Source organism: Coregonus lavaretus, assembly GCF_964263955.1.
Source record: "Coregonus lavaretus genome assembly, chromosome: 10".
Taxonomy (NCBI): Eukaryota; Metazoa; Chordata; class Actinopteri; order Salmoniformes; family Salmonidae; genus Coregonus; species Coregonus lavaretus.
The window spans coordinates 31,579,843-31,593,171 of NC_139997.1; the positions used below are offsets into that span (position 1 = coordinate 31,579,843).

Consider the following 13,329-nt stretch of genomic DNA (forward strand, 5'->3'; position numbering starts at 1 on the left):
TGTGGGAAAGAATATGCCAGGCAGTCCATGGAACTAATATTTATATATTTCTTAATTCCATTATTTTACTTTTAGATTTATGTGTATTGTTGTAAATTGTTAGATACTACTGCACTGTTGGAGCTAGGAACACAATCGCTACACCGGCAATAACACCTGCTAAATATGTGAATGTGACCAATAACACTTGATTTGATTTTGACTGACTACAGTATCACCATAGCTAATTTCTGAGCCATATCACACAAATATCACTTTGTGACTATTGAAGGATAATATATAAGATAAAATATAACATGTTTAAACGGGCGAAATCAGTTTACGAAAAAGTATGGGGCATCATGGACATTGTGCTACTATTAAAGATACTCAGCTAGCTACTATCTAATTTCAGCAGTGCGCGTGCTCAACACTTGGCTTTGTTTTTTTACCCCTTTGGAATCTTGTTTGGTCGGGAGCTAGCGGTACTGCTACTCGCATGGGTTCTATTTACTGTAGCCGGTTATGTCGGCAAGGTGTGTTTCCATGAGGCAGTGGAGAAGAATATACTTTCTTTCGGACTGAGTGAGAGAGGGACCAAGCAAAGGCCATGGCCGGGGTATTCGACATTGATTTGGATCAGGCGGACGAAAATGTGTCTGATGACGAACTCGAGGATGGGGTAAGTAGCCAGCTACTGTACAGTAATTAGCTAGCTACCCAGCAAAACATTACTCGCTAGCTAGTTTCCTTTAGCTTGGTATGAACTAGTTAGCTACTATCGTTAGCTGCTAGTGAAGAAGGGAGGCGCAAACGAACTTGTCTGCAGTAAATAAGATGATGTTAGCCAGAAGCTTAAGACTGTCTTTGTCAGTAACTTCAACATATCAGCTGGTTAGCTCGTCGTGGCAAGCCCGAAAGAAGAACCCACGCTTACAACCGCTACTAGCTAGCTAGTTAACTTAGCGACTAACGTTAGTAAGAAATAAGATAGGTAGCTAGCTAACTAATGTTATAGTAACTAACGCGTTATTATTAGGTAGCGGAACCAAGGGTGGACTTGACATTGGTGGCTAGCTAAACTAACCAACTGTACCATATGGCATAGGCCTAGCCATCTGTCTTACATTTACATTTACATTTTAGTCATTTAGCAGACGCTCTTATCCAGAGCGATTTACAGGAGCAATTAGGGTTGAGTGCCTTGCTCAAGGGCACATCGACAGATTTTTCACCTAGTCGGCTCGGGGATTAGAACCAGCGACCTTTCGGTTACTGGCACAACGCTCTGAACCACTAAGCTACCTGCCGCCCAATAAACGATCCATTCTTAGTTGGATTGTCAAAACATACAGTGAGGGGAAAAAGTATTTGATCCCCTGCTGATTTTGTACGTTTGCCCACTGACAAAGACATGATCAGTCTATCATTTTAATGGTAGGTTCATTTGAACAGTGAGAGACAGAATAACAACAACAAAATCCAGAAAAACGCATGTCAAAAATGTTATAAATTGATTTGCATTTTAATGAAGGAAATAAGTATTTGACCCCTCTGCAAAACATGACTTTGCCAACAAGGGTTTTGCCACCAAGTACTATCACAGAGGTCAGACGTTTCTTGTAGTTGGCCACCAGGGATTTTGTCCCACTCCTCTTTGCAGATCTTCTCCAAGTCATTAAGGTTTCGAGGCTGACGTTTGGCAACTCGAACATTCAGCTCCCTCCACAGATTTTCTATGGGATTAAGGTCTGGAGACTGGCTAGGCCACTCCAGGACCTTAATGTGCTTCTTCTTGAGCCACTCCTTTGTTGCCTTGGCCGTGTGTTTTGGGTCATTGTCATGCTGGAATACCCATCCACGACCCATTTTCAATGCCCTGGCTGAGGGAAGGAGGTTCTCACCCAAGATTTGACGGTACATGGCCCCGTCCATCGTCCCTTTGATGCGGTGAAGTTGTCCTGTCCCCTTAGCAGAAAAACACCCCCAAAGCATAATGTTTCCACCTCCATGTTTGACGGTGGGGATGGTGTTCTTGGGGTCATAGGCAGCATTCCTCCTCCTCCAAACACGGCAAGTTGAGTTGATGCCAAAGAGCTCGATTTTGGTCTCATCTGACCACAACACTTTCACCCAGTTCTCCTCTGAATCATTCAGATGTTCATTGGCAAACTTCAGACGGGCATGCATATGTGCTTTCTTGAGCAGGGGGACCTTGCGGGCGCTGCAGGATTTCAGTCCTTCACGGCGTAGTGTGTTACCAATTGTTTTCTTGGTGACTATGGGCCCAGCTGCCTTGAGATCATTGACAAGATCCTCTCGTGTAGTTCTGGGCTGATTCCTCACGGTTCTCATGATCATTGCAACTCCACGAGGTGAGATCTTGCATGGAGCCCCAGGCCGAGGGAGATTGACAGTTATTTTGTGTTTCTTCCATTTGCGAATAATCACACCAACTGTTGTAACCTTCTCACCAAGCTGCTTGGCGATTGGTCTTGTAGCCCATTCCAGCCTTGTGTAGGTCTACAATCTTGTCCCTGACATCCTTGGAGAGCTCTTTGGTCTTGGCCATGGTGGAGAGTTTGGAATCTGTTTGATTGATTGCTTCTGTGGACAGGTGCCTTTTATACAGGTAACAAGCTGAGATTAGGATCACTCCCTTTAAGAGCGTGCTCCTAATCTCAGCTTGTTACCTGTATAAAAACACCTGGGAGCCAGAAATCTTTCTGATTGAGAGGGGTCAAATACTTATTTCCCTCATTAAAATGCAAATCAATGTATAAAATTTTTGACATGCGTTTTTCTGGATTTTGTTGTTGTTATTCTGTCTCTCACTGTTCAAATAAACCTACCATTAAAATTATAGACTGATCATGTCTTTGTCAGTGGGCAAACGTACAAATCAGCAGGGGATCAAAAACTTTTTCCCCTCACTGTAGCTAAAGGATACAGATATTGACAGATAAGCTATGAAACCACTTGACCTCTGATCAGATTTCGGCATCGTTGGATGTGGACAACTGAAACAAGTTGTTCTAGCTACTCTTTCATACATAATTTCTTTGAGTATCATTTGCTTTTTTCAGCAGTCTCACAAGACTGTGTGTGTGATGCAGTCAAAAAAGTCCCTTCTGAAAAGTCACTGGAACAGGTGTATTTTCGAAGTTGTTTACTGATGGAGAAAGATCAGTCCTGTTGTTAAATTGGTCTATCTCTTCTTTTTTTTGCCAGACCCAAATGAGTGAATCCATGGAGCAATGCAGCGGGTTCGAATTGTGGGTATTTACAACATAGGTTCAGCCTGTATATTTTAGCACTAACTAATGTGGCACAGTCACCACAACATCTTTGACAACAGGGTGCTTCTTTGTCATGCAATTCTATGTGTTTTAATGTTTGGGCAAAGGTGTCAATCTAATTGCCCTGAAGGGATTAATGATATGTGTAATCTAATTTGTAAATTACAGCAACACCGTTGACCACTTTTATGATGTTGTATGCTTGATGAACAGATAAGTCCAGAGGTGATAGATTGCTTGTGCAGGACTGTTTTCCCCTACTGCGAAATTCCATCTTTAATCTAACCTTCTGGTTTTGTCATTCGGGTAGATTCAACATTGACTGGCTGCAATTTGACATGTATGAATTATGTTTCAATGGTTGTCTTTATTTATTTTCAAGTAACATGGACGACTGTGAAAAGTTTGAAATCTCTGAAGACAGCGTCAACAAAGGAACGGAGCAGATTCGTCCGGAATGCTTTGAGTTGCTCCGGGTTTTAGGAAAAGGAGGCTATGGAAAGGTGAGCTATCCCTGATCACCTTATGACTTGTTCAAGTATTCATTCACATGTCTTCTCCTTAGAATAGATAGCATAACTTCACAGAAATTCATGTTTTGTCTCTTCCCCCTATCACATTCAGGTTTTTCAAGTTCGTAAGGTGTCGGGTGCCACTTCGGGAAAGATATTCGCCATGAAGGTCTTGAAGAAGGTGGGCTGTTTGGATTATCATGACGTTGAGATACTTATCTGTTTGGATTATCATGACGTTGAGATACTTGTCTGTTTGGATTATCATGACGTTGAGATACTTGTCTGTTTGGATTATCATGACGTTGAGATACTTGTCTGTTTGGATTATCATGACGTTGAGATACTTGTCTGTTTGGATTATCATGACGTTGAGATACTTATCTGTTTGGATTATCATGACGTTGAGATACTTGTCTGTTTGGATTATCATGACGTTGAGATACTTATCTTTTGTTCTCTCGTCTGTCCCTAAGGAACTGTACACTTAAATTCTGTGAGATTTATTCAATAAAGATTTATTCTCAAAGGATTTCTATTGACATGACGATGAACCCAGATTGGACACTGACCCAAGTTGTTACAGTAGTGTACTGAATACACCTGGGTGAATTCATTTAGCCATGCAGTCAGAAAAGAGGCCGCCTAACCCATAACAAAAAAACTAAAACAACTTCCCATGAAACCTCAGGGCTGTTTGTTCTCCCCAGTTTCTTTCCATCTGTTCTGCATCCTTTCTGTAATTGACGACCGCCCGTCTGGTTTGCATTTTGGCCCCAGAACCCACCAATTTTTCCCAGAAGCCTTAGAGGTTTCGGTAATAATGATTCTTTTTATAGTTTTTATAAGCCAGTATTTACTGTTGCTACCATGCAGGCGCTAAGAGCTCTGATTCCTATTGTACCTCTGTGGTTGAGGATGAAGGCTTTTAACCAGCCAACCAGCAGCTATCATCACTGCCAAATAAAACACCAGGGTCCCCCCCTCCCCTCTTTCCCTCATGTCTTGGAAGCCCATATAGCATTTATGTACAGGATTTACCCCAGTGTTTTACCGAAAAGGCTCAGACTTTTCTGTTTCCATGGGCCATGGCTCCGGTGGACCTGCTCTCACTTGGGGCCAAAGCAAAGCCCCTGGTACTTTTCAGCTGGTGTTTACATAACAATGGCTAACTGAACTTTAACACCTTCTCACAAAGCAACTGTTTTGATTATGCAGAGGTTGTTGATTCTGCTCTTCACAAGTCCTCACTGTCAGCCCTAGCTATGGAAACACAATTTCCATAGTATAACATAAGGGTGTATATACTCTAGTGTATACAGACAAGCCCCAGCACTGGTGTTTAACATGATGGACTTTACCTGCCATGTCAGAACCCATCACTGTGTGCATGTTGTAAGTGGCTGTGTAGCACGGCAGGCAGCAGAGCCTCACGCTCATGACCGACTGCTCTGGCTTCTGGCTCTTCCACTGGGCTCAGGCTTTATCCAACTGAAACAGATCTAGTATTGTTCCCAACAGCTGAAATAGTTAGAATGTTTTGGATTTCTTTGAGCAAAAGATTTGCGCGTGTTCTGGATCTGAGGGCGACAATAACAGCATTAATGACATGGCTCAGAGCAGAGGAGTTCCTTTACTTCCTTTCACTGGGCTGGGGAAAAGGGGAGCGCAGAGAAATAATCATCCAAACCAGATGGCAAATGAGCATTTCCTTTATGTTACTGTTATGTTTTCAGAGCGTCTCAAACCTGTTGTCCGTTACCTACCATAGTCTGTCCTGCTTGACAAAGAATGTACTCGTGTTTTCAAATGCATATCATACCTCAGTTTCTATGTGCAAGAAATGTTTTCATTTGGAGTGACTAACTTGTTACCATACTATTACCAGGTTATTTCCCCTTTATTCTCTGCTGTAAATGTAAAGTGCTACCATTGTTATAATGCTGACAGTTTTTGAAAATCCATGCCTTGTTTGATCCCTCCAGGCCATGATAGTGCGTAACGCTAAGGACACAGCTCACACCAAGGCAGAGAGGAACATCCTGGAGGAGGTGAAGCACCCGTTCATAGTGGACCTCATCTATGCCTTCCAGACAGGGGGCAAGCTGTACCTCATCCTGGAGTACCTCTCAGGTGAGTGACTGGGGCATGGTGTGGGCGCCCACACATCATACACACACAAACCACACAACACAGCGTAACATACACATCATTCACACACAATGGCCTAAGTTAAAATAAAGCTGCAATATGTAACTTTTTGGGCAACCTGACCAAATTCACATAGAAATGTGAGTTATAGATCTGTTTTTCACATGGAAAGCAAGTATAAGAAGCGGTATTATATGTTCTATGCGCCCTATTTCTATGCTTCCGGTTCTTAAGTTTCATTTTTGCATATCTTTTACTTTCGGTTTTGTACACCAGGCTTCAAACAGCTGAAAATGGTTATGGAAAATATCACAGCGGTTTAGATGGTACAATGATTTTCTACAATATACATGCTTGTTTTTCACATGAACTGAAATTAGGCGAACTATTCGAATTTTAGCAACCAGGAAAAGGCGGCGCGATTTCTGCATAGTGCATATTTTAAATGCTTTATTTGTGATTTGCAGGTGGGGAGCTGTTTATGCAATTGGAGAGAGAGGGGATCTTTATGGAGGACACAGCATGGTAAGTGATCTATCATGCTGGAGATGTGTATCTGTCTGAAGTGTGTAGAATAGATATGAGTGTCTGGAACCTGTAGTCCTCACTCAAATGTTGTGTCAACAGATGTGAGATTTGATTACATAGCATAAGGTCAGTAGGGGTGTGTTTTTGTTTTGGAGCTATTTTTAGAAGCAGACAAATGTCAGGATGTTGGAAGCACAGCACCTTAGGTTTAGAATGTAGAGGGCAATGGAAAGCGGAGAAAGGTGAATCTGAAAGGATAAATTTTTCCAAAATGCTATTGATGCTTTACGGAAGGATTTTTTCCGTCATACTTCCTGTAACAGTATAGATGCAATATTTGCTGAGGCAAAGATCCAGCACACTTTGACTGTACTTGATGTAAAATGTCTGTTTTCTGTTCTGCAGCTTCTATCTGGCAGAGATTTCCATGGCTCTGGGACACCTGCATCAGAAAGGCATCATCTACAGAGACCTGAAGCCAGAAAACATCATGCTCAACAACAACGGTCACATCAAGCTCACAGACTTTGGACTGTGTAAAGAATCAATCCACGGCGGCACGGTTACTCACACCTTCTGTGGTACCATAGAATACATGTAAGTCACGGTGCTAATCATTAAAACAATGAAAAGTTAATGTCAGCCTCCTAGTCTGTTGTAAACTTCTTTATCCACTACTCTTTTGGTAGAAGAAATGAGTGAGTTTGGTTGCACATTGTATAGGCCTTCACATTCCTCTCCCCTCTGTCACACCAGGGCCCCAGAGATCCTGATGAGGAGTGGACACAACCGGGCTGTAGACTGGTGGAGCCTTGGAGCTCTCATGTATGACATGCTGACAGGAGCAGTGAGTACAACTCCTCCAAGAGACACATAATGTACTCTGTGTACAAGACTACATCATCATTTAATTGATCAATATCTTGATCTTTTTACATTTTGATTATTATTTAGATATTTAACCTCAGGGGGACATTATGTCTGTATTGTTGTGGAACATACTTTTTTTTGTTACTCAACAGCCACCATTCACTGGTGAAAACAGGAAGAAGACCATTGACAAAATCTTAAAGTGTAAACTGAACTTGCCACCTTACCTCACACAAGAAGCCAGGGACCTTCTCAAAAAGGTAAGCGTTTCACTGTGTTAGATGTTAAACTGTCCCAGTTTTAATCATATTAGTTTTTGGGTGGCATTTCAGGTACACTCCATCTTCTGATTGTCTAATGTAACACAAGTCGGGTCAAATGAAAACAGATGAGCAGACTAACATTACCCATAACTCTCTGTTCCAGCTGCTAAAACGCAACGCCTCGTTACGGCTGGGGGCGGGCCCAGGAGATGCCTCAGAAATTCAGGTGATACAGTTAAAACATGGGACCTGTTGCAGGATTATTACAATGTTGTTGAAGAAGGTGAAGAGAGCCACCCTCTAATGTGGCTTTTTTCTCTTGTCTCCAGTCCCACCCATTCTTCAGGCATATTAAATGGGACGAGCTTCTCGCTCGCAAAGTGGAGCCTCCATTCAAGCCTTTTCTGGTGAGCCATCATTCCTTATTCATTGCATTTCCATTGTGAAGAGCACCTGTGCTTTCCAAGTCCTCCGTGACCCACAGAGACTAGAGGTTAACAGGTTTCCTTTTTTCCTTCCATTGCAGCAATCAGCTGATGACGTGAGCCAGTTTGACTCCAAGTTCACCAGCCAGACTCCCGTCGACAGCCCTGATGACTCCACGCTCAGCGAAAGTGCCAATCAAGTCTTCCTGGTAGGCTGCTTACTGTGCTCAGCCCATTTGGTTTCGTGTTTGTGTGCATGTGTGTTTTACTGTGTGCATGGTTGCACGCACACGGGTAGGCATAAGCTAGACTGTTTTTGTTCTTTTTTTATTTTTGACTAAAAAACATTGTTCTTACGAGAAATGGTTAATGCATTGCATCTGTTTTTTGTTATTTATTTTTTACTGGAAACTGTTGACTGTCTGGCCACATTGCATGATGTAGTTTAATGAGTGTGTCATTGCTCATGTCCTCTGTCCTGTATTGTAATGGACCTTGATGAGCCTGGCTATAATCTTCCCTGTGACCTCCTTCCCACAGGGCTTTACGTATGTAGCCCCCTCCGTGCTTGAAAACCTCAAGGAGAAATTCCCCTTCGAGCAAAAAGTCCGCTCACCAAGAAGGTTTCTGGGAAGTCCAAGAACACCAGTGAGGTAAGGGCTTTTTGTTTTGTCTCATGTTCGTCTAGGTTTGTGTAGAACTTTAACATGAAGTTGTCCTGCCCACCAGTGGTTGAATCAAGTATCATTCTGGTACTCACTTGTACTGGGATTTATCCTCACTGTTAAAATGTCACTATTCTAACAGTCTGCCATTGTCAGTACTCAAATGCACTATTCTAACCCTGCCCTGTCGCCTCTCCTTCTGTCCCCTCAGCCCAGTGAAGTTTGCTGGGGGGGACTGCTGGCCCCGGGCCCCCACCCAGGCTAGAGTCTCGTCCCTGCTGTCCCCTGGGGCCTCTGGGTCTGGAGACCAGCCCATGGAGGTTGGTGTGGAGCAGATGGACGTGAGCTCCAATGCTGCTGAGGTGTCTGCCCCCCTGCCCATCAGAAAGCCCTCTGGCAACACCACCACAGGCGGCCCCTTCAAGAAGCAGGCCTACCCCCCGATGTCCAAACGTCCCGAGCACCTCCGGATGAATCTATGACCCTCAGCTCCATCTAGAACTCCTCTTTTCTAATTCCTCCTTTCCCTTTTTATTTTTTTATTTTAAAAGCTTTTTAGAAATTAAAGAAATGACTGACGGACCACCGACCATCGGCACCAATCACCAGTTCCTCCAGACGCACCTTCCATCTCTGCCTCCCTCTCCTCTCTCCCTCCCTCTCCTCTCTCTCCCCTTTTGAGCAGCTTGGGAGCCACACAGGGCTTTCTACCCTAGCAGATATGAACAAACTATAGCATCCTCCTGTTAGAGCTTTAGTCAGACAGCGAGAGGTCTTGACTACTTCCTTATGCCCTGTAGGGTGTAGCTGGAGGAAGAGACAAGAGCAGTGCTGCTGCTGCCTGATTTCCTGTGTTCTCCACTGGGATAGCTTCTCATGTGATATTCTGGTGCTTTGTACTTTGGGTGGATGGGGAGTGGGGACAGACAGTGTTACTCATGCAGCAATGATTTTCCTCACCAGGGGTGAGACGTTATTGATTTCTGAAGCCGTGTAATAGACTTTTGAAGGCTGAGAGGGTGGAGATGATTTCCCCCTTAAATGCCGCTGCTTCCTTTTTACAGGATACAGTATAGATGGAGAAAATCACAATGAACACAGAACACAATATTCACTTCAGTTCTCATGCTATAGTATATTAGGCTACATTGTTCCATAAAAAAAAAAGATGGAATCCACAATGCCTTTTGTCACATCCAGTCAGGATAAATCCTGTTGAACACGGCTGGGTCATATTCAGTAGGTTGAAAACGTATTGAAACTGAATTAAACAGGAAGGTGCAATCTGAACTCGTCCAATGAGAACAGATTTCCGTGAGCCCTACTGAACATGACCCTGGTGTGGTGTCATTGATGGAGGAGGGGCAGCTAAAAGCAGACAGAAAAACTCTTAGTATGCTATTTCAGCTGAATGCAACACCTCCTGCACCATATGTCTTCAATACCAAATGCTGACACTGCTTTACCAGTCTGACTAGATCTCTCTCGGTAGATAGAAAACCTTTCTGTCTGTCTCTGTATGTAGTACATTTTTGCCTTGAATGTAAATTTACTAAATGCCCTTTCGAGTGTCACTTACTCAGATGACCCACATGAGTTCTCTCCACGGTTACTGTTAACATGCATGCAGGTTTATTATAATATTATGAACCTATTCTTTTAGGGTGTCAGCAAATTTGTCATTGTCAGATACAAACCGAGGGCTTGTCTTTTGAATTGAAAGAAGCAAAGCGTCAAGGCCAAATTCTCGTCATCACTGCCTTTGTGTTTAGCTAATCGCCAGGTTACATTTGTCTAATAATGTACCTGGCTAGGTGCTTCACGGATGCTTCCCTCAGTCTTTATGAACCCTTGGTGATATCAGTAGGGCTATACCGCTATGCTGGTTCCATTTTAACTAGTTTGAAATGTGTGGTGTGACTTGAAGGTGTATGTATGTATGTACAGTGGGGGAAAAAAGTATTTAGTCAGCCACCAATTGTGCAAGTTCTCCCACTTAAAAATATGAGAGAGGCCTGTAATTTTCATCATAGGTACAGGTCAACTATGACAGACAAAATGAGGAAAAAAATTCCAGAAAATCACATTGTAGGATTTTTAATGAATTTATTTGCAAATTATGGTGGAAAATAAGTATTTGGTCAATAACAAAAGTTTCTCAATACTTTGTTATATACCCTTTGTTGGCAATGACACAGGTCAAAGTTTTCTGTAAGTCTTCACAAGTTTTTCACACACTGTTGCTGGTATTTTGGCCCATTCCTCCATGCAGATCTCCTCTAGAGCAGTGATGTTTTGGGGCTGTCGCTGGGCAACACGGACTTTCAACTCCCTCCAAAGATATTCTATGGGGTTGAGATCTGGAGACTGGCTAGGCCACTCCAGGACCTTGAAATACTTCTTACGAAGCCACTCCTTCGTTGCCCGGGCGGTGTGTTTGGGATCATTGTCATGCTGAAAGACCCAGCCACGTTTCATCTTCAATGCCCTTGCTGATGGAAGGAGGTTTTCACTCAAAATCTCACGATACATGGCCCCATTCATTCTTTCCTTTACACTGATCAGTCGTCCTGGTCCCTTTGCAGAAAAACAGCCCCAAAGCATGATGTTTCCACCCCCATGCTTCACAGTAGGTATGGTGTTCTTTGGATGCAACTCAGCATTCTTTGTCCTCCAAACACGACGAGTTGAGTTTTTACCAAAAAGTTCTATTTTGGTTTCATCTGACCATATGACATTCTCCCAATCCTCTTCTGGATCATCCAAATGCACTCTAGCAAACTTCAGACGGGCCTGGACATGTACTGGCTTAAGCAGGGGGACACGTCTGGCACTGCAGGATTTGAGTCCCTGGCGGCGTAGTGTGTTACTGATGGTAGGCTTTGTTACTTTGGTCCCAGCTCTCTGCAGGTCATTCACTAGGTCCCCCCGTGTGGTTCTGGGATTTTTGCTCACCGTTCTTGTGATCATTTTGACCCCACGGGGTGAGATCTTGCGTGGAGCCCCAGATCGAGGGAGATTATCAGTGGTCTTGTATGTCTTCCATTTCCTAATAATTGCTCCCACAGTTGATTTCTTCAAACCAAGCTGCTTACCTATTGCAGATTCAGTCTTCCCAGCCTGGTGCAGGTCTACAATTTTGTTTCTGGTGTCGTTTGACAGCTCTTTGGTCTTGGCCATAGTGGAGTTTGGAGTGTGACTGTTTGAGGTTGTGGACAGGTGTCTTTTATACTGATAACAAGTTCAAACAGGTGCCATTAATACAGGTAACGAGTGGAGGACAGAGGAGCCTCTTAAAGAAGAAGTTACAGGTCTGTGAGAGCCAGAAATCTTGCTTGTTTGTAGGTGACGAAATACTTATTTTCCACCATAATTTGCAAATAAATTCATAAAAAATCCTACAATGTGATTTTCTGGACTTTTTTCCCTCAATTTGTCTGTCATAGTTGACGTGTACCTATGATGAAAATTACAGGCCTCTCTCATCTTTTTAAGTGGGAGAACTTGCACAATTGGTGGCTGACTAAATACTTTTCCCCCCCACTGTATGTATGTATGTGGTCTTTAACTGTGCACCTCTGGAGAAAAGCCATTTGATCTTCTTCCCCAAACATGAAATTTAGTCAAATGAATAATAATCCAAGTATAAGGTTCCATCTAGCTGAAGGCAGTGTTCACACGACCAAGAGAATGGTCACGCTTAACCAAATGTGTCTGTTATTTGATCAATTTGAAAATGTTAACATTTTACTTTAGAAAAAGTACCTTTTAAAAACTCAATCAATAAGCAAAAAACTGCTGAGGTTTATTAAAATAGACATTATCGCCCCCACCCCCCTGTGTCTGCTTGTCAATGAAGGAATGGACCAATTGCTTTGGCTACAGGTTCCATTGGAGAGGATGTATGGTGCACTTCAGAGCAACTTTTCACTCCCACAGTGACCATGGCTAATCCATTTTTAACACTCAACAACTTCTATGGTGATTTTGTTTTCTTTTATATTTTTTTGTACTGCATCAGTCTCACTATGCAAACAATGTATTTATTGCAGAGTCAGTTGTACGTTAGGTGCGCATGGATCTTTATAAATGACTGCTTTATTTTGTTTAACATTTATTTCTTTGTAGATATATGTGCATATGTTTATATCATATGAATATCTCTCTTGAGAAACCTCAAATGCAGCAGTTAATACTTTATTCCAAACTACAATGTCCTAAATGTTTTAGAATATTTATTATACTACAATATAATCATATTGTACTATGGACAAGTTCAGAAAGTAACTTTTTGATATCTTGTACCTGGTTCTTTTGATTCTGAAAAATTGAACTTTAAGATGCCTACTGAGTGTTGGAAACATGGGCAGCTTAGGTGTGTGTGGTTAAAAATAAATAATAATTGCAACTTGTATGTATTTGCAGATGTGTGTGGAATGCTATTGAGACAGAGGAAGATGATTGGACCATGTGTTTCTTTCTTGTGGCGTAGGGTCTCTAAATGATGCTCCTCAAACCTGTTAAATACTAAAATGATCGTAATGATACAGAAATGATCTGAGTGGGATTTATCTCAAGTGGTTTTGGAGCTTGAGGACCTTTTTGTATACTTTTCAATGTTCAACTGGAATGAAATG

The 13,329-nt window shown here is 42.5% G+C and overlaps 1 protein-coding gene across 1 annotated transcript; it reads left to right on the forward strand.

Annotated features, from left to right (window-relative positions):
- The first annotated feature begins 424 nt into the window (after positions 1-424).
- On the forward strand, positions 425-10,270 carry LOC311136552 (ribosomal protein S6 kinase beta-1-like). Its single transcript, XM_084170727.1, has 14 exons — positions 425-661; positions 3,211-3,254; positions 3,661-3,781; positions 3,903-3,971; positions 5,776-5,923; positions 6,409-6,466; positions 6,875-7,066; positions 7,226-7,316; positions 7,492-7,599; positions 7,766-7,828; positions 7,932-8,009; positions 8,129-8,236; positions 8,568-8,680; positions 8,904-10,270. Exons 1-14 carry the CDS (start codon positions 590-592, stop codon positions 9,172-9,174), a joined length of 1,536 nt encoding a protein of 511 aa, XP_084026853.1. The 5' UTR covers positions 425-589; the 3' UTR covers positions 9,175-10,270.
- Positions 10,271-13,329: the final 3,059 nt, after the last annotated feature.

What these genes read in the sequence shown, in the direction of transcription:
- LOC311136552 (XM_084170727.1), top strand. Translation starts at nt 590, where the DNA reads ATGGCCGGGGTATTCGACATTGATTTGGATCAGGCGGACGAAAATGTG. An exon ending in GAAAAGGAGGCTATGGAAAG is followed by an intron (nt 3,782 to 3,902) that starts GTGAGCTATCCC and finishes TATCACATTCAG; the next exon opens with GTTTTTCAAGTTCGTAAGGT. An exon ending in AGTCCAAGAACACCAGTGAG is followed by an intron (nt 8,681 to 8,903) that starts GTAAGGGCTTTT and finishes CTGTCCCCTCAG; the next exon opens with CCCAGTGAAGTTTGCTGGGG.